Source organism: Clinocottus analis, unplaced genomic scaffold, assembly GCF_023055335.1.
Source record: "Clinocottus analis isolate CAN_PGR_092001 unplaced genomic scaffold, fCliAna1.0.p SCAF_15, whole genome shotgun sequence".
Lineage (NCBI taxonomy): Eukaryota > Metazoa > Chordata > Actinopteri > Perciformes > Cottidae > Clinocottus > Clinocottus analis.
Genome location: NW_027175876.1, coordinates 18394531 through 18415525, shown reverse-complemented (window position 1 = coordinate 18415525; position 20995 = coordinate 18394531). Strand labels below are relative to the sequence as shown.

Sequence of the window (20995 nt, the reverse complement as noted above, 5' to 3'; positions counted from 1 at the left end):
TGTTATTAACCATGACATGGTTGTTATTAACCATGATGCAGGTTGTGATTAACCATGACATGGTTGTTATTAACCATGACATGGTTGTTATTAACCATGATGCAGGTTGTGATTAACCATGACATGGTTGTTATTAACCATGACATGGTTGTTATTAACCATGACATAGTTGTTATTAACCATGACATAGTTGTTATTAACCATGACATAGTTGTTATTAACCATGACATGGTTGTTATTAACCATGACATGGTTGTTATTAACCATGACATAGTTGTTATTAACCATGACATAGTTGTTACTGTGAGGCTTCGTCACATCTGAATTCACCTTTTTAAAAACATCAGGACGTCACACCAGCTGACGGGTGGAGGCGCCGCTTGTGTTCTGTGAAGCGAGGCCGTGAGGACGCCAGCCCGTCACCGCGCTCACGCCTCCCATCCCTCCTCTCTTTTTATATTATAATCTCTTTAAACATAATCTGGGATTTTATGGCTCCGTCTTCTCTACAAAAATAACACATTTTGTTTACAGCATGTACATCTTTATCTCTTAAGGACTACCTGATTCTTTTTGTTGTTGTCGAACAGCGGAACGGCCCCTTGTGCGCGAGGGCCCTTCCCCACACACACACACACACAGACACACACACACACACACACACACAGTCGACCGGCTGGTTTCTTCTTCGCCTGACGCAGCTCCAGCGGGCTCAGGTTGAGGGAGAAAGGCAGGAAATGAAAGGTCCTTTGCCGTTAGAGTCCTGGAGGCGTGTCAGTGGTCAGGTTCAACTGACAGGCCGTCGTAGAAGCACCCCGAGGTGCTGCACACTGCCTGCGCGCCGCCTCCTCGCCGGTCAGAAGGCCGTCTCGTCCACCGTGTGGCCCCTCAGCGGGCAGGAGGGCGGGGCCACGCGGACCTCCTGGTCCTCGTCCTCCGTCTGCGCTCGGTCGCTCTCCTGCTCCTTGTCCTCGGTGACCGTGTCCTCCTTGCAGAGCGCCGCCCCGTTGCCGTCCTTCGTGGCCATCTGGTACGGCGGCGCGTCGGCGTCCTTGGCCTGCGGGGCGAGGGGATCCTGGTTACCGGGGCAAAGCTTCTCTCTTTTGGTTGCTGTTGGCTAACACAGGAGGCGGCGGCATGCAGGCGCGGGTGAGGTTACCTTGCGCGGCGTGGACAGAGGCGTGACGCAGCAGAGCTTCTCCTTGTAGCGCTCGGGCAGGAAGAAGAGCAGCGTGCCCATGACGGGGAACACCGTGCCGGGCGTCAGGTCCTCCTCCCTCATGGGCCCTGAGGCCGGGCGGAGACGCCGTCAGTCACCTCTCAACCGCTTCTTAAAGCTCTTTGTACAGAATCATGCAGCTGCCCGCTGGTGTGTTTGTTTGCTTTATTTGTTCTTTCTGGCTGCGTGTTTGGTTGGATTCATTTCCTTCATGTTTACTGGTATTTTACTGGTGTCTATTGCTTCTCTGCAGCACTTTGTAAACTTTTAAAAAGTGCTATAAAAAATGGATGTATCTACACAATACATAAAGTTATTGTTATTTGAGTGGAAGCTCCTCGGTGCGCGTGTGCCGGCACCAGGTTCATCTTTTGAGACCAAAATGAACCAATTAAACAGACAGTGAGTGAAAATGTCCCACGTGTTTCCTGCTTGAAACTGATTTGTAAAAGTAAAGTTTTACGGTTTACATTTATTTTGAAATGTGCACCAAAATAAAGGTTCTGTGGCAGAGAAGCTGTAAATCGTGTTTCCATCTTGGTGGATGGACGCGTGATGGCGCGTGACCAGGTGGAGGTGCGTTACTGTGGTCCTGCGCGGTGGGCGGGGCTTCAGAGCACCTACCTGTGAGGAAGCTGACGATCAGGCCCACCAGCACCACCGTGGTGGAGTTGTGAGCGCTGTACCACATGTAGGACAGCGAGTACAGCGCCTGCACCCCCGACGGCCTGCAGGAGGAGACAAGAGCGTCAAGACCTCCGAGGACTGAAGCGCCAGGAAGCTGCACAACGTGACCATGACTTTGAACTTGTGAAACGTCATAGACGTCATGCACACCCACAATGTGTATGAAGCCTGCGTCAACGCAGGCTTCATACACATTGTGACCAGTGGGTGTCTATAACGTTTCACCAAATGTTCATGACTTTTAACCAAATGTTCATGACTTTAAACCAAATGTTCATGACTTTAAACCAAATGTTCATGACTTTAAACCAAATGTTCATGACTTTTAACCAAATGTTCATGACGTTAAACCAAATGTTCATGACTTTGAACTTAATGTTCATGACTTTAAACTAAATGTTCATGACTTCAAACTTAATGTTCATGACGTTAAACCAAATGTTCATGACTTTGAACTTAATGTTCATGACTTTAAACTAAATGTTCATGACTTTGAACTTAATGTTCATGACTTTAAACTAAATGTTCATGACTTTAAACTTAATGTTCATGACTTTAAACTAAATGTTCATGACTTTAAACTAAATGTTCATGACTTTAAACCAAATGTTCATGACTTTAAACTTAATGTTCATGACTTTAAACTAAATGTTCATGACTTTAAACTAAATGTTCATGACTTTAAACCAAATGTTCATGACTTTAAACTAAATGTTCATGACTTTAAACTAAATGTTCATGACTTTAAACTAAATGTTCATGACTTTAAACCAAATGTTCATGACTTCAAACCAAATGTTCATGACTTTAAACTAAATGTTCATGACTTTAAACCAAATGTTCATGACTTTAAACCAAATGTTCATGACTTTAAACTAAATGTTCATGATCAAACATTGTGTGAAATGTGTGTAAACAGTAAAAAGTGATAAAATGTAGTATTTAAACTAACAATGAGGATTCAAAGCATACAGTAAACCTTAAATGACTCAAATGAATGAGAGACAATAGTTTGATTAAAAGAATAAACATTTATATAGATGCCTGTATGTATGCTGCTGATGTTTTGAGCCTCTTTCTTTTAAAAGCAGATTCATTATTTATAACTGAATGAACGTCATGAACACATGAACATAACACTTTTACACCACTTTGGGCATTCTGTTTTCTTTGAGGACTCTTCCAGGCCTGGAAATGACCGTTTTAAACTCCAGCACTGTTCCATGTGTCCCATGAGCTGTGTCCTGCGTTACCTCAGCGTGGCGTTGGTGGCCAGCGTGGTCGTGGCGGTGGCCAGCGTGGTCATGGCGGCGGCCGTCATGTTGTCGAACAGGGGCGGGGCCGTGGCGTTGAGCGCCAGCTCCGGGAGGGACGCGGGCATGCGCATCACGAAGCTGCCGATGCCGATCCAGAAGGCCATGGCGAGGCCGGCTACCAGCCCGACCACCGCACCCTGAGGACGGGCCGGAGGGTCAAGCTCAGACACAGCGAGGCCGACGAGGCTCACGAAGACGTTCACAGAGGACTCACCGTGGAGTTCGCCCAGGGGAAGAACATGCCCAGGCAGAAGAGGCCCAGCAGAGGACCGCCCACCATCCCGAAGATGCTGAAGGCTGCCTGAGGGCACGGAGCACACGCGTGTCACTCCTCCAACCAAATGCACCTTTCTTTATCTGCAACCCGAGCATGTTTACCTGCAGCACAGATCCCATTATGGAGGCCAGGTAGGCCATGGCCAGACACACCAGGCCGTAGACCAACGCTGTGGAGGAAGCACAGTTAGAGGCCACATGTTGCAGGACAGAGGCTCTTTAATGGAGTCACCTGACGCCAGCGGTGGCCTGAGAGCTGCTCTTTTACACTAACACACACATTAGATGTGTGACTGGAATAGTGCGACGCGGTAAAAAAGTGACAAGTGTTTAGCTGCAGGTGTTGACGTTCTTCCTGATGCAAATGAAAACATTAGTTACAGGAATAAACTCCTATGTAAAGTGTGTTCTCGTGCGGCATTGTGTAATGTAGCACAGAGGTGAAAGGCTGAAGCGGCCGTCTCACCGAGCCCCTTGGACAGCAGCGTGGCTTTAGCCTCGGTCATGTTAGGAAACTGAGGTTTAATCAGGTCCTCCATGGTGACGGTTGCGAGGGAGTTGAAAGCTGACGAGATGGTGCTGGAGGGAGAAAACACACGATGAAGCTCGTCTGCACACAGAACGTTCCTGAAGCTCAGGAACTGGATGCTCGTCCTCCACGTGGGTCCTCTGACCTGAGCGCCCCGCTGAACAGACAGGCCACAAACAGGCCCGCGAGCCCGGGAAGATCCTTGAAGACGTCCATCACAAAATACAGCACCATCTGCACAGAGCGGCCACATGTTAGCGGATAGCTCCAGAGCCCGGACAGAGAAGGAAAGGCAGCTGCAGCCACTGTGAAGGACGCTCACCTGGTCATTGGTCTTGACGTAGCCCTTGTCCAGAGGGCTGTCCTCTCCGTAGCGAGCGAACATGACCAGACCCATCAGGCAACCCAGACACAGCACGATCTGCTGGCACGGGAAAACTACGTAGCAGGACCTGGAAGGACAACGCAGAGACACGAGGACAGTGACTGTATGAAGTGAGTGTCTCCAGCCGGGAGGAGCCGCGTACGCGTGGAGACTCGGTCGGCGCTCACATGACGGCCTCCTTCTCCGTGCGGGAGCTGAGGTATCTCTGGACCTGGGCCTGGTTGACCCCGTACAGAGCCAGCATCAGGAAGACTCCTCCCACGCCCAGCGTCCAGAAGGTGTGGCGCTCCAGCGGGTCGGGGTTCAGGCTGCAAGGGGAACACGGCACCGTGAGCTGCTGACGCGCCCAACGGGTCGGCGGTACGAGCGGCGGCGCGGCACTCACTCGAGTCCAGCAATGCGGCTGCCGTTCACGGCTTTCCTCCACACCTCCGCCATGCCGCCCGCCTGGCTGGCCCCCACCACGATGACCGCCAGCTGGCCCGCGAACATCACCACCGTCTGGAAGACATCGGTCCAGATCACGGCCTTCAGACCGCCCTGAGAGACGAGCAGGGGACTCACTTTAAAGGATTGGACACTGGAACAGTTAAACCTGTTACTCTAAAACGATCAGAGGTGATGGAACATGTAGAAACATCAGAGCAGAGATGCATGAGTTACACGAGCAGTTTCCAGTCAGGTGTGGCACAGAAACAGTGAGCACTGTGAAGTTCTACACACGTTGTAGTTCAGGGACTCACCAGAGCAGTATACAGCGTGCACACCAACCCCATGGCCAGCACCGCCCCCCAGAGGTCAAACCCCGTCACTGCAGAGGAGCAGCAGAGGAGCAGCGTTACACAACACCCGGCGCCTCCATCGCAACACCGGTACCCGCTGGTGTGATGATCCTGCTGGGAAGCAGGGAATAATAAATCCTACCTGCGTTGAGCGCCAGGGCCGGGGCGTACAGGACCACGCCCATGTAGATGACCTGCAGAGGAAGAGGACGGTCAGCAGGAGACCTGAGGAAGCACAGCTGCAGCAGAGCCCTCCTCACTCGCAGGAGTATCAGGCGATACTCGCTTTTAGGAAATACATTACAGGAGAGACGGGTCTGACCTCTAGATTAGTTAATAACACGACTGTGTGGACGCAATTAACCCTTTGAACCCACAAACATCCGCCGGCTAGTTTAAAAGGCATATTTTCATAAGGGAATTTAACAACTACATGCCATTAATCACAGCTGGAGCAGCATCGCAGGTCCTCTGACACGAGAGGCTGTACGCAGAGCTCGTGCTAACGTGGAGCTGGATGTGTACAGTGTGTGCAGCCGCGACGGTTTTCTTTCCCCTCAATGTTGGAACACTTGTGTGCACTTCAATAAAAAGTGAAGACAGGTTCCTGGCATTAAAGGGGCGTGGTCTCTGTTCCCTCAGCGGCCATGACGCGGTGAGCAACATGTGACCAGAGCAACATGTGACCAGAGCAACATGTGACCAGAGCAACATGTGACCAGAGCAACATCACCAGGCTGAAGGCTTTGAGAAGGCGTTCGGGTCCAGAGGGTTAATCTGATGTGTTACGAGGCGTCTGCTGGTGAGAAGGAACAGCAGCGACTCCCAAGAGCCTTTTGGGGGAATGTGCACTTCAATCAATTATCTTTGAGAGTAACAGCTCATGTCATCAAGTCATGACACGACCGAACGCTGCTATCGCAAACCAAACAATAAGAGACACTTTAAGAGGGTCAATGTGACATCTTCAGGGCCGGCGCTTCACTCTGCCGCCATATAACCAGCCAGCGGAGGCGTTCTCAGACGATAAGGAAAATGACTTTCTCCTCTGGGCTCGTCTGGTTCTACCAGCTCACCTGCCTCCTTCAGCTGCCAGCTCACTGAACTTAATGGGAAGTGGATATCAAGTGATTATCCATCATTTCCTCAGTGAAACGACTCGTGTGTTCACACGGGATGTGTTCACGCGGGGTGTGTTCACGCGGGGTGTGTTCACGCGGGGTGTGTTCACGCGGGGTGTGTTCACGCGGGGTTTGTTCACACGGGACGTGTTCACACGGGATGTGTTCAGGAGGCGACGCTCAGGGTGGAGCCTCACACTGCAGAGCAACACAACACACAAGCAGACATACCATCTGGAAGATGAAGGTCACGGTGCCACATATGCGGACCGTCTTGTTGAAGCGCAGCTCCAGATACTGTGGAGGGAAGAGAACAAAACAACATGGCTGATTACAATCTCACAGTCATCCAGCTCAACGCCTTCAGGTGCCTTCAAATTAAATCCGTTATTTGAGGATCACATTTATTTTCTTAGTGCGATTTTATTGCAAATGTAAATTCTTTGATGTATTTGTTTTCACTATCTTTTGGCCAACTGTTTTACAGCTGTAATCTCTTTTAAAGCCGTAACCTTTGACCCCTGAAGTAACTCCCGTCACACACGTGTTTGTGCGAGCGGCAACTCTTTCTCTCTTCACAGGACTCGATTAGTGCCGTCCTGCTCAGGTGAACGTTAACAGCAGATAAGAGACAACGTGAGCAGATGAGAGCACAGATAAGACGTGCTCAGCTGGCGTGTACCTCGTAGGCGCTGGACAGCCGCAGCCGGTAGAGGATGGGGATGAAAACATGGGCCGGGATGAGCAGGCCCAGGAAGTAGGAGCAGCCCAGGAACCAGTACTGCGTCCCGAAGGTGTACACCTCGGAGGGAGCGCCCAGGATGGCCACGGCCGACTGGAAGGTGGCCAGCAGGGACAGGGACACGGGCAGGCAGCTCATGGAGCGGTCCGCCATCAGGAACTCCTGCAAACAAAGGAAACAGAGTAAAAACTGAGTATTGTCAGGGAAGAGATGGAAGAAGAAGACGTCCTCCCGTCCGCTGCCTACCTGTGTGGTGCGCTGGCGCCCGCCGGAGAAGGCGTAGAAGAGCCCGATGCCGGTGGAGGCCACCAACAGCAAGGCGAAGATGACGTAGTCCACCGTGGTGAAGTGCATGCGCACGACGTCCCCCATGGTGGCGGTGGCTGGAGGGGAGCTCGGCCTCTGGGGCGGATCACGCCGCCAAACCCTCGCCCATAGGGAGAGCCGCCGACAGCTGGGGGACAACAAGCGAGGAGGTCTCAGAGAAAGGAGGGCTTCAGCAGCTCCAGCGTGTTGGGATGCGCTCCCAGTACTGAACTGGCAGTGAGGAGTCCTCCCAGTCTGAATGCATCACTGTGCTGCGTCGCTGGACTCACAGCAACAAACACGATCCGGATCGGCTCATTCACGACTAGCTGTCGGCCGCAAAAAAGCAGAATCAAGACGTCACTTAAAGTAAAGAAACAAAGGACTTACTGAAGGTACTGAGTCCACGCCGCCGCCGCCGCCGCTAGTGCTGCTGCTGCTGCTGCTGATAGTGCTGCTGCTGCTGCTGATGCTGCTGCTGCTGCTGCTGCTGCTGCACTCAGACTGACTCACCGCAGGAGAGTATCGTTGTCCCGATCACTGCGGAGTCAGAGGAGAACCAACATATTCAGCACAGGCAGCGTGCCGCAGCTTCGGTCACGATGCTGTTGCACATGCGATGTTTTCCATCAAAACACTCCAGCGGTTTCTTCTCCATCGGGTCGGATCATTTCAACCAAAACAGAACCCGACCTCTGCGTATGCTTTGACAAGAGAAGCATATCGGTGTTCTTGTACAGCTGTCTGTGTTCTGTGCTCTCAGCGCCTCGTCGTCTCCACGCTGAGCGAGTTCAGGGGAACGGCCTCAGAGTACAGATGGGTTTCATACTTTACCCCCACGATGGAATATTTGCACAGTTTTGATGTCAGAACGCATCTGTGTGGTAACCAAAGCATCCATCACAGGGGTTTGCACAAAGAGGTCGATCCTCCATCGTTATCGGCCCGATAATCAGCTGCCAAGTTCAGCTTTTTACCAGAATCAGAATTTCCTGTCCTTTGGCTGCGATGCAGCCACCTCCTCTCCGTCCTCACTAACCTGCAGCCTGCAGCCTCACCTGATGACGCGGCTCTGAGGCCAGCGCGCCTCTGAGCCACAAACGCAGCTACGCTGAGCGAGCGGTGAACGTTACAACAGAGCAGCTGATATTGCTTTATTATATTACTATATTTTACTGCTACATGATATTGGTGGTGAGAGCAACGGGTTACCGGACTGGCCAGTGTCTGAGCGCCATCTTGGTCTACCTGCTCACCTGCTCATGTGCGCTCTGTGGAGCAGTCGACTCAACAGGTCAAACTCTCTCGCTGGCGCCGGTAGAGACACTAAAGCATCGAGTCCAGTGTGAGATCACAATCTCCACGCTCGTCAAAACCTCCGTGGCTTTCTGTGCCGACGGGCCGTCTGCTCGATGCCGCCGCTGCTTTGATCACTCGCTTGATCACCGGCCGAGGTGAAGGACCCCGTTAAAGCCTCAGCCTCATGGTTACAGATAATCCCCCACAGCGCATGACAGGGTGGGAACAGAAGCAGCGCAATCTGCTTCAAGAACACCTTGTTTTAACACACGCAGCTCTTTAATGTTTAGACAATGTGTGAGCCAGTAAGAACACTGCATGTGTCACTGACACTTCACTTCAAGGCCCACTGAGTAATGAGTCATAGATAGACAGAGATAGAGAGATAGATATGCATGTCATATATATATGTAATATTACATATTACAAATCATACACTTGCTGCTTGAATGGCCCTCGCTCTGTTCTGCTGCGTCGCACCAGACTTTGCTCTTTGAGACTTTTGGAGGTCAGAGCGGCTCTTTGCTGCAAACGCTTCCCTTTGGACGCCGTTCTAGGAATGTGCAGCAACAATGTGGAGAAAGAGACGAATGCTTTAAAACCTGAGAGGTTCCACCAGGGCCTTTGATTAAAACCCTCCCGAGCCTTAAACCAGAAGCCTGCTGGCTCTGTGGTGAACCACGGAGGCTCCGGTCCTGTCCAGGCTGCTTTGGGATAGTTTTTTTAGGCGGGGGGAAATCTCTAGTCTCCACCTTTTCAAGAGAGATACCTGTTAAAAAACACCTGCAGCTGTTCCTGATCCTCTCCGTGTCTCTGTTCGTCCTCACCGCAGTGACAGACTTCAGGTGAGGAAGAGCGACAGATTGCTACTCTTCCTCGCACAATATGCAGAGGCCGTTCTGGACCAGGACCGGGCGAGGGGAACCTCCAGAAGCGGAGCTGCCCGGAGCTAACGGCCTGCACACCGAACAGGAACCCCACTGGAAGGGCCTCGCCGCCCGGGACGGCACTGAAGACTGTACAGCACCAGACGAGACATGCGCCACAGAGAACCACGTGCTCCTGCAGCCACTAGCCCGACTTCACATGACGCTGCATCTTCACCACCATGTCCCAGGATGCACCTGGTGCAGAGGCTTGTCCTTTTGCCTGCGTGTGCGCACACACACACACACACACACACACACACACACACACACACACACACACACACACACACACACACACACAGTGTCCTGGACCGGGCAGCGTCAGTGGCGCTGGTGTCACGACCGTCGCAAATCACACAGGAGGTCAGGAGGCTGCAGTTGCCAGGCAACACAGGGACAATGATTGCACGTTGCATGAGGTAGTGCGAGCTGAGCCGGCGGCGGCGCTCTCACCCCTACGCAACCGTCTAGTGTGTAAATGGAGGAAACACAGGAGACCTGCCGTTTGATATGCAGGAGGGGAGCATGGGAACGGCTGCAGCTGCACAGGACGGATTATTTATTCTGCTTATTAAGGTCGATCAAAGCACGCGGCAGCGTTTCCATCCTCATCACGCGGCAGCGTTTCCATCCTCATCACGCGGCAGCGTTTCCATCCCCATCAGACGGCAGAAGCTCTGCATTCAGCGTGAGCGCTCGGCGGGAACATGAGCGGGTCAAAGGGGCGACTGGAGGAGGCTGCCAGGCGGCTTTGACCTCGACAGGAAGACGTCTCATTGCAGCCTGTCTATAACACGCATCTCAACTCAAGGTCGGCCAAGGTCGTTTAGTCTGCGGCGGCAGCAAGCGTCCGTTACTCCTCGTCCTTAAAGTCAAAACAACAGATATGGTTTGAAACACTTCCACAGAGCGCACCAGGTCACCGCTTTGCTGTGGAAGTTGTTTTGGAGCCCTGCTGGTCCTGGAGGGCCACGCTGTGGGGCGCTGTGCCCTCCAGCCTCACGAGGCAGCAGAGAGCCAACCAGCAGACTCTGCAGTTAGAGGGTCATTTTGTATTTCATCTGCTCTTTAAAACCATTCGTAAAACACTCAGTCAGTCTCTGGCCTGTGATGATCAGAGTCCTGGTGGTTCAGTGCGGCCCCCTTTCCTCCAGGGATTACACACATTCTTCTCCTCTGAAGGTTTAAAGCCTAAACAGGTCAAACCAAAAGAGAAACGCTGGCTGCAGACAGGACAGCATGGGGTTACAGTCGGGTCGGTGTGTGTGAAAGCTCAGGTGGATGAGACCGTCCCAAACAAGTGACACGTCAATCTCTATAAATAAAGGACGATATATGGAAACGTTCCGCTTGCAGTCAAAGTATATCGACCAATCACGTCTGAGCAGGCTTTGGTTGAACGTCTTCTGTGTGGAAAGTAGAGAAAACACAAAGCTGCTCGGCCGCTCGTCCAGACAGAGAGCAGTGAAATCAAAATGCTCACCATAACGACTCCAGCAAAAAACTAAACATGATGCCCATTGATATGCGACACACCTCATCTACGTGTGTGTGCTGCATGCTCCCACAGGGGCCGGGTGGTCCCATCTGAGTAATCATTAAAGCCTTCAGCTGACCTTTGACCCGCTCCGTGAAGTGACTTTACTGCTCAGAGACGAGAGGTAGACGAGCAGCAGCGACTCTGAAGGCCACAGACAAGAGAAGTGACCGGCTGAAGAGTGTAATCATTAGCCTGCAGGAGCAGCCATTGTCCCCTCAGAGCAGATAACAACGTCCTGGCCCTCGTCAGATGATCTGCGTACAGCGCGTGTGTGTGTGTGTGTGTGTGTGTGTGTGTGTGTGTCATCTTATCTGACGTTGCTTTATTCTCCAAACATCTTCCAAAATGAATCCTGAGACGTACACAGTGCTACACAAACACGACACTTACCCAAACAACAAAGCCGCACTGCGAACGTGTCAAAGTGACTTTAACTTGTGAATCAGGGTTCGGGTCAGAGGACCAGATCAGTCGAGCCTGCAGGACTCTACCGGGTCTGTGTGATGGCAGAAGCTGACCTTCCTTAAACTAAATGTGAAACGTGATGGATGCGACGTCATTATGACGGCACGCCGTTTAGTTGCAGGTCTTCCTCCTCCACACTACAATGACCTCCATGACATCTCTCTTGCCATGCGTTTGTTTTGGGCTTTTATTTTAAATATCAATTGAACTTTTGATAACCAGAATTTACTGTCCTAATATTCTTACTAGAAGAAAAATACAATTTTCAATCCATATGCTACTAGTCATTACTTTACTTTGAGATGTTCAAGATGACACTATGAGCATCCATTCCATTATTTTAACCGCTTATCCTCATTAGGGCCGCGGGGCGCTGGAGCCGATCCCAGCTGTCAAAGGGTGAAGGCAGAGTTCACCTGGACAAGTCTCCAGTCCATCACAGGACAGACATAGAGACAGACAACCATTCATGCTCACACTCACACCTACGGGACGTTTAGAGTCCAGGTAACCTGAGCTGCATGTGTTTGGACTGTGGGAGGAAGCCGGAGAACCCGGAGAGAACCCACGCTGCCAGGGGGAGAACATGCTGACTCTGGACCTGCAGACCGGGATGCGAACCCCAGACCCTCCTGCTGTGAAGCGTCAGTGCTGCTACGCCACCGTGCAGCCCACTATGAACATCTGAAGTGGTTTTTCATTTTTGGATATTGACAATACATCGTAACCGGTTAAAATGTCACTACAGATTTACCGCAATGGACCTCCTGAGCCGGCCGAGTAGCATGAGCTACTGCAGATGTCCACGATCAGCATTAGGACCAGAAACATGGTCGTTGCACTCATGCATCACGGAGAGCTGGTCTACGTATGCAAAAGAAGAATAATGTGGCAAAACTCCTCACTGCAGGCTCGACTGGTATCAATGGAAGTGTTGCCCTGCGATGATGGGACTGACCCATCGCCAGGCCCAACGCGACCCCAACGCGACCCCAACAGGACGAGCGGTTCGGATAATGGAAGGCAACTATGATCTAATAATGAACATCTGATATCAGGGATAGAAAATGATTGTGTCCGTCCTCACCCACCAGTCCAACCAGTAGGAACCCAGTAGGACAGGACAGAGAGGCCAGTGCAGCCTGACAGCAGCCGGAGAGGAAGGAGGCTCAGGTGCAGACGATCCAGTGGATGCATTCATCACCAGCATCATGTCCTCCTCATTACACTGATGTAAACAACAACAACAACACTGGAGGGTCACCTAAACTAATGAGAGCTATATTTTAGATGTGAATAACTTTACTGGTGCTACTCAGAAACCAGGCTTATAGTACGCGTTTGTGATCACATGTATTTATAAAATAACTAACCGACTGAGCGGGTAACATTGGTGAAGTAAACCTTTCCCACCTAATTAACGCTTGCATTTGTTATTTCAGACTAATTTAAATTGTTCTATGAGAGATGTAAAGGTCTTCTGCCTGTGACTGTCAATAAGGCTCCTCACAGGTTCTTCCTCCCTCATCAGACAGGTTCTTTGAAGCGGATGCTACATATTGGCTCTCCGCTCCTCGGGCTTCGCCGGAGGAGGCGGCTCTCGTGTCCCCGTGTGTCCCTCTGACGCACCCGCCGCTGCTCGCGTGCGGCGACTGTTTAAGAGACGTCCGTAAAGCGGCGTGCACGCGAGAGACAGCGCGCGCTGTCTCCTCCGCTAATCAGTCCCCACGCGCGCCGACGTGTCCTTCATTTCAGCCGACATGAAGGCGCCTTCGCGGCCGTCCGGGTCCAACATGTCTCCGTTCCCACCAGAGCAGAACCGCGCGGACACGGTGGCATTTACCGTGAACCGACCGCGCGCGCCCACATGGTCTTGTTGCCCAATCCAAAACTTTGTCCTGCCGCGTGCGCCGGCGTGAGAGACTACCCGGCATGCTCCGTGCTGTCAGTGCCAACAGCCGGCACCGCCAAACGCACCGCATCCCATTCACGTGGAGGCCGAGGTGAGGAGAGAGGAGCGAGGAGCGAGGAGCGAGGAACGAGGAGCGAGGAACGAGGGCTTACCTTGAGACCGCGCGACACTCCTGAAACCACCGAGCCGAGGGCATCGCTCCCAAAACCCACAGAGCTGAGGTCTGCTCGCGAGGGGCCGTGACGGACCGCCCCTTCTCCTTGACGCGAGCCGCGATGCTGCCTTCACGTGCGCCTCGGAAACTAGAGACTCACACTCGCAGCAGTAAAAAATAAATGCAAGAATTGTGCCGACAGTTGTTGTAAACGTTTCCCCCACGTGCAGCGTTTCACCGGTCATAGTTAAATACTTACACACTGATGGGGTTTGAATCAATTCAACACTTACCGACTATCACGTAGACCGAGAGTGTCACGGTGACGCGTCACGAGAGACGGTGTGTTGTCGTACCGTCACGACGTGACGGCGCCTCAACGCGCGTTGTGCCTTCAGCTCTAATGATAGCGAGGTAAGGACAGTTTGGACCGTTCCGATGGTCCCTGAAGGCAGCACTCCTCGTGCTACGGCAGCAGTCTGACATCTATTGAACAATATTGATCCGTTTTTTCCATTTGTGGGACGAACACGAAACGGAATTAAATTATAACGCGCCCGGCATTTGGTTCCGTGCATGTTGTGAGACCCGATGACGTCGCTCTGGCTGCATGTGTAGTCTGTTACTACGCGGGAGCGGGTCAAATCACAGTAATCAATCACCATGGCAATAGTCGCTGAATGACCCCCCCCCCCCCCCAACAGATTTGATGACCGCATGCGTCACTCAGCTCGACACGGTGGCCTTTCTTTTTCTTACCCGTTTCTTTGCCGAAAGTGAGACTGCAGAGTGAGCTCCCTTCACCTCCGCGTCCCTCCGGCCAGCGGCGCGCGCACACGCATCAGGTTGCGGGGAGCAGGTCGGCGGCGCGTGAAGCGTCCCCATCCTCCATTTCTCCCAGTGCGCATCCGGTAAAGCGCAGCTGCATAGGTTGCCTCCCGCCTCCCTCCCCCCACAGGCTGGTGACTCATGTCTCACTGGATTTATAGTAACACCAGTGTAACACCACGGGGACCAGCGCGCAGCGTGACGGCACCTCTTGTACAACACTCATTCATTTTGGGTGATTTTATTGTGTAAAAAATTGTATCAACAATGAATCAGAAATCTGTCAACAGATGTTAAAAGACATGGTTCCACTAAACGTATTGAGTGACTGAGCCGTGGTGCACATCCACATACTGTACGCAGCATGTGCTGCTCCGCTCCTCGGACAAACTGAGGAATAATACGAGTTGCAAATACTTCAACCACTAAAATGTACATGTACACTAAAATGTACATGTTCACTGAACTGCTCGCCGCGTCACATTGAATTCTTCCGTTGAGGCGTGAGGACAGTTACTGACACACAAACGGTCATTTTGTCGGGGAACTTTACCTTTAACGGACAAAATCTTTCATCTCACAAGTGATTCATCAGAGTATATTTCACCAAACAGCTCCCATCAGTCCGTAGTCAAGGGAACTACAATATATATGTATTTATATTTTAAACTTAAGTCAAAAAGACTCTAGTTCAGGTCCTTCTGCAATCAGCATGTAGCCACCACAACGGTTGCTACTGAAGCAGGTAAAACACGACTCTGGGTGAAACCGTGAGCTTCTCTGCCAAAATAAACAAAAGAGAAAACAATATTTTGTCGTTGGCGTCCCGCTGCTCTGGAGATGGAGCGTCCCCGCGGACGGTGCAGAGCCTCCGCCCCTCAGTTCAGCTGCCGGATGATGGTGTTAATGTCCGCGCCGCGGAAGCCGGGCTTCCCCAGGTCCTTCAGCAGCCCGGCCTTGTCCTTGGCGGCGTGCCGAGCCACCGACAGCCGGAAGGGCAGCAGGAAGTTGTTGGTGGCCCGGAAGCTCGTGCCGACCGAGTAGATCTCGTGTATGAGGTCCTCCAGGCAGATGATGCCGTGTTTACCTGAGGAACGGACATCGAGACATTAGATTAGTTTTTCATCGTGAAATATTAACAACAAATAATGACTGTTGAACGTCGCTCACCCATGTGCTGCTCGATGAAGGTGTTGTCCGTGAGGGGGACCCTCCTCCTGCCCACCCGGGTCTGACCCCGCTTCAGGATGAGCTCGCGCACAGACTTTAAGTTGGGGAATCTGTCAAGGGGATGATGATGACGATGATGAGTACAGCAGAACATAAACCTGAACGCAGTTGATCTGAGCCAAAGCTACTCACCCCCAGGCCACGTAGGGCTCCACCATCTTCATCATGGCCACAGAGGTCTTGTTGATCTTGACGAAGGCCCCGCTGAAGATCTTCCTCAGCCTCAGCATCTGGACCACCTTCATCACTTTGGGGCTGACGCCGTTAATCCTGACGAGGAGAGAGAGCGATGCGCGTTGACCGAACTGAAGCGGCGCTTTGTGTACATATGAAGATGCAATCATTTAATTCAGTCAATTATGTTTATGTATGTTTATGTTTGTGTACATATGAAGATGCAATCATTTAATTCAGTCAATTATGTTTATGTTAGTGCTATTTCACTATAAATACACCAAGCATAAGCAGAGACTCAGCAGCGTCACGCGCGCAGCAGCCGCCTGAGGACCAACGAGGACAAAGACGTTGCAAAGAGGGTTTGTGTCCAACCAATAGGATTTTACCTTTGGACTCGAGCTTATTGCAAAGAATAAACTGTGGCAAATGTACAAACAGGTGTTTGCAAAAACAAAACAATTAAACAATCTTCCTTCTTACACCTTCCGTCACAAACTAAACACATCTTTTAGACTCCACCTTGAGTAAGACAGCGCAGTAGCAGCACTCTAGTAGCTCTAAAATGTCTCTTACTGATAAAACGTTGTAGTTTCACTTTATTGAAGAAATTGTACTTTCTTGTTGTTGTGAGTTTGTTTTCACGGTTGAATGCACTTATTGTGAGTCTCTCTGGATAAAGGGCTCAACTAAATGTAATGCAACAAATTGACAACCCAATCTCAGTCCCTGATGAATTCCCATGTGGCGAGCTCGTCATCCTGCCCCCAGAAGACCCAAAGCACTCACTGTCTGATGCGCACGGCGAAGGCCAGCTTGCTCTTGGCGGCGGGCAGCGGCGGCCGCGGCCGGTGCTCGGCCCTCTGGATGCGCGTGTCATCACGGTGCCGCTTGTGGCTGTCTTTCAGGAAGTCCTCCAGACGCTTGAACTTCAGTGGCTTGCCTTTGGACACCTGGGATTCACACAGACACACAAGTCAGCACACAGGCAGCAGGTGTGTGTGTGTGTGTGTCGTCTTCACGCGTTGCTCACGTTATGAGGACACTTTGAGATCACGCACCTTTCTCTTCTCGAGCAGCGCGAGCTTGGCTTGCGTGGCTTTGATGGCCTGGTACGCTTTCCTCTTCTTCAGGAGGAACTCTGGAACGAGCTTGATCACTTTCTGTGGTCTGATCACACACACACACACACACACACACACACACACACACACACACACACACACACTTCAATTTACTTTGTACAGCCCAAAATCACTAATACATGATTCTCCTCAGAGGGCTCTACAGTCAGTACTCATGACATCCTGTCCCAGGAGTTCACCGGATCAGGAACAACTCCCCAAATAAAGACATTAAAAACCCTTTCAGGGGGAAAAAAAAGAGGAAGAAGCTTCATAGAGCAACAGAGGAGGATGCTCTCCAGGACGGACAGAAGCAACAATGTCATGTGACCAGAATGAGCAACGCAACAGAGTTATGTTGAGAAACATAGAGAGTCCGACGAGAAGCACTTTACTCCATGAACACATCACCTGAACAGAAGAACCTGCATTTCAACTAGCGCCTCATATCTTCAACTAGTGCCTCATATCTTCAACTAGTGCCTCATATCTTCAACTAGTGCCTCATATCTTCAACTAGCGCCTCATATCTTCAACTAGCGCCTCATATTGACAACTAGCGCCTCATATCTTCAACTAGCGCCTCATATCTTCAACTAACGCCTCATATCTTCAACTAGCGCCTCATATTGTCAACTAACACCTCATATTGTCAACTAGCGCCTCATATTGACAACTAGCGCCTCATATTGTCAACTAGTGCCTCATATCTTCAACTAGCGCCTCATATCTTCAACTAGCGCCTCATATTGACAACTAGCGCCTCATATCTTCAACTAGCGCCTCATATTGTCAACTAGCGCCTCATATTGTCAACTAGCGCCTCATATCTTCAACTAACGCCTCATATCTTCAACTAGCGCCTCATATTGTCAACTAACACCTCATATTGTCAACTAGCGCCTCATATTGACAACTAGCGCCTCATATTGTCAACTAGTGCCTCATATCGTCAACTAGCGCCTCATATTGTCAACTAGTGCCTCATATCGTCAACTAGCGCCTCATATTGTCAACTAGTGCCTCATATTGACAACTAGTGCCTCATATTGTCAACTAGCGCCTCATATCTTCAACTAGCGCCTCATATCGTCAAACCGTTGCGCGTGCCTCAGTCCCCGTAGTGTACACTCGGACATGTGAAACTAAGCTTCCCGAGAAACGGCCCTTTTCCCGCTATCAGCCCAAACATATTGGCCTCGATGGAAGTATGACAGCATATATTTCTTACTGAGACTTTAAACGGGACTCGTACAAGAAGAGGAAGAGCGGATGGACTCAGATAAGATGAAATAAACAAAGCGTTCACATACTCAGCTTCGGCCATGGTGAAATCGGGAGACTCAAGCGTCGCTCGGTGATGACGTCATAGACCACTCTTGTTTTGTTTCCGGCGGCCTGGCGACTGTATGGGCCCACAATGCCACCCAGCGGTCACCACCAGACGTACACCTATTTTACCACCCGGCGTTCCCTGTGGCGCCGCCGTGAGGCCGACATGTTTGCTGTCTGTTGACATATCTGGACAGACAGTCAGCTTTCTGTGCGTAGAGCAAAGGATTGTGAACGATCTGTCGAGGAAACAGAGCCAGTCAGTGAGGTTGAGCAAAAGGTTTGGGTTAGAATAAAAAAAAAAGTAAAAAAAAAAAGACATGCAATGTAATGTAATAGAATAACTATCCGGTCCGTTACTGTGACAAACTAATCAGACTTCTCGTTTCACACGGGGAACACACAGCGGCCTCTGAGGTCAAAGGTCGTGGCTTGTTGGACCCATCCGCCTCCACGCCGCCGGCTCCGTGTGCGTGCACTTTTGTGCTCTTTATACTTATGTTTATATTTGATATTCTATAGTAAATGTAATGTTTCTATTGCACTGTGGTGATTGTTGTTGGTCGAATGCACCACCCGCCAAGACGCATTCTTTGTGTAACATACCTATCAAATAACATACCTATCAAATAACATACCTATCAAATAAACGCTTCTGATACTTCCCTGTTCATGATTGCTACAAATTATGGTACATTATTTTCACGTATTTTGCTAGAGGACTTTTATATTACCGTCTTTGGTTTATAGTGAGTGGTGCAGAAAGCTTTCTCCCGTGGGTTTCCTTGGTGTCAGAGGGCCTGCTGTGTGGGGCTCACATGCGTTTTAAATTGTTCCAGTATTAAGGGAGCAAGCTGAGACGACAGCTGCTAAACAGAACTGCGATGTGATTGTTCTGGGCAAACAAAAGAAAACCAACTTTTAGTTCTCTGTAGGTTTCTTTCCATAATGTTGTACACAATAATATAACAACAACCCTGTTGGAGGCAAAACAAACACTTCTAGTGGACGCACATTGACCCGAGCGATCACATCCACACACCTCCGTTCATCACTGACACACAAGCAGATTGAGTTCAGAAGTTACTCCTTAACTTCTGCTGAATTCCACAATAAAACAATCACATTTTTCTTTCCTGAAAATGTGGTTAGGAGGCGAAAAAGCCTGGTGGATGTTGCAGCGACTCCTCTCTGGTCCACACCAATAAACCATCAACTCACCTCAGCTCTCAGCTCTAAATGAAAACACATATCAAAAGATGATCTTCTGCTGAGGCTCAGCGCTCAGATGTGTGTGTGCAACGCCACGACAGGAGCTGCAGGTAAACAGCTTAGACAGGATGCACACACACACACACACACACACACACACACACACAACTTGCACACACAGCAGATGGCTCAGTCTGAAGCGCTGACGCTCTGGATGAGTTCAGAGGGTTCTCAGCGTGACGAGGCGTCTGATGAGGCGGCGGTGACGCAGGAGGCAGCACCGTCAGCGTGGGCTGCTTTCACTGTGTTTGATGTGAGCTAACAGCTAGCGAGCGAGACGCAGCTCCTGACCCAACGCGTGATGGACATGTGGCCGTGATGATCAGGTGTTGTGTGTGTGTCTGTGGCACTCTGTGTCTTCATGGGAGGGATCCATCCCCAGTGCTTGATAACATGAGGACTCTTGTTTGACGTTACAAGTTGTTTTAAATGTTTGAATCATAGATTGTGTACGGCTCTGGCAGTGTCAGCGAACCTGTCAATCACAGTGAGCCCGCCCTAAAGCACCCGCCCTGAAGCACTCGCCCTGAAGCAAGGAAAATAGAAAACTGAAATACATGAATACAAATAGCATGTTGTACAACACATGAGAAAGTCAAACAATGTGAACACAGGAACAGCTGGTTCTCCAGGCTGGCTGTGTACCTGAAGGCAACGTCCTGAGCCTTGACGAGGTGTCACCTGTCTCTGGAGCGTCCAGAGAGACGACGTCTGTAATGAGGGAATCCTTTCAGAACTCTGAAGTGTAACTTCCACCATCAAACACACATCACCAGGCTCATGAAACATCAGGTGAACTGAGAGTTCGACCACATCAGAAAGCATTCATGTGCTGATGTTATGCTTCATGATATTGGTGGGAAGCTTCTCCTTTTAATCCTCTCCTGTTCCACAAAGCTTCCAGTCAGCTGGTTGACCATCACTGGTTTTCTTAAGGCCACATCGACCTCGCTCTCCTCCCGCTGCCTTGCCAAAAGAGTTTCTAGTTTCAAACTATAACTTACTTATAAAGGTTGCAGCATTCAATATAAGGAAAGACCTCAGTCATTGATGTCTGTAAACCAGTTACTAGGAAACACCAGTAGTGCTGTCCAGGAGCTCACCGGAGCGTCACATGTAAACATATCCATCCAGCACATTGACTTTTAAAGAAATGTGACCAACAATCAAAAGGTCAAAGGTTCCACACGTTCGTCCAGAGGGCCACATGTCCTCTGTTCCTCGTAAGGACCACATGGCGCTCCGGGGATCTTCTGTTGGAGCCCTGACGTGGGGACAATGAAGCCTCGTTTATGCTTCTGCGTCAGGTCGACGCACACCTCTACGACGTAGCCTGTAGCACCTCCCAAAAATCCTAACTAGGCGTCGCGTTG

General features: G+C 50.6%; 2 protein-coding genes across 4 annotated transcripts; both read right to left on the bottom strand.

The window, feature by feature from the left end:
• Positions 1-220: 220 nt before the first annotated feature.
• slc5a6a (solute carrier family 5 member 6a) lies at positions 221-14546 on the bottom strand. 3 transcript variants are annotated; one of them, XM_068576813.1, is made up of 19 exons: positions 13956-14277; positions 13661-13810; positions 7754-7903; positions 7304-7511; positions 6998-7219; positions 6547-6612; positions 5337-5388; positions 5156-5223; positions 4798-4952; positions 4580-4720; positions 4350-4479; positions 4173-4261; positions 3965-4077; positions 3601-3668; positions 3437-3523; positions 3160-3359; positions 1844-1947; positions 1160-1287; positions 221-1057 (listed from the first exon to the last, which is right to left on the bottom strand). In XM_068576813.1, exons 4-19 carry the CDS (start codon positions 7427-7429, stop codon positions 857-859), a joined length of 1950 nt encoding a protein of 649 aa, XP_068432914.1. In that variant the 5' UTR covers positions 7430-7511; positions 7754-7903; positions 13661-13810; positions 13956-14277; the 3' UTR covers positions 221-856. The 3 variants fall into 3 exon arrangements, with proteins under 3 accessions (XP_068432914.1, XP_068432915.1, XP_068432913.1); XM_068576814.1 differs by lacking the exons at positions 13661-13810; positions 13956-14277 and adding an exon at positions 14422-14546; XM_068576812.1 differs by lacking the exon at positions 13661-13810.
• Positions 14547-14715: 169 nt separating this feature from the next.
• On the bottom strand, positions 14716-18412 carry rpl7l1 (ribosomal protein L7-like 1). The gene is made up of 6 exons (XM_068576815.1): positions 18332-18412; positions 16956-17064; positions 16684-16847; positions 15853-15990; positions 15661-15770; positions 14716-15577 (listed from the first exon to the last, which is right to left on the bottom strand). Exons 1-6 carry the CDS (start codon positions 18343-18345, stop codon positions 15369-15371), a joined length of 744 nt encoding a protein of 247 aa, XP_068432916.1. The 5' UTR covers positions 18346-18412; the 3' UTR covers positions 14716-15368.
• Positions 18413-20995: the final 2583 nt, after the last annotated feature.

Coding starts and splice junctions, on each gene's coding strand:
- slc5a6a (XM_068576814.1), bottom strand. CDS start 7,429: ATGGGGGACGTCGTGCGCATGCACTTCACCACGGTGGACTACGTCATC. Junction 3,669..3,964: donor GCTGCTGTCCAAGGGGCTCG/GTGAGACGGCCG, acceptor CTTCCTCCACAG/CGTTGGTCTACGGCCTGGTG. Junction 1,288..1,843: donor GATCGTCAGCTTCCTCACAG/GTAGGTGCTCTG, acceptor GCCCGGCCTCAG/GGCCCATGAGGGAGGAGGAC.
- rpl7l1 (XM_068576815.1), bottom strand. Junction 16,848..16,955: donor CGCTGCTCGAGAAGAGAAAG/GTGCGTGATCTC, acceptor TGTGAATCCCAG/GTGTCCAAAGGCAAGCCACT. Junction 15,771..15,852: donor GAGCCCTACGTGGCCTGGGG/GTGAGTAGCTTT, acceptor TCCCCTTGACAG/ATTCCCCAACTTAAAGTCTG.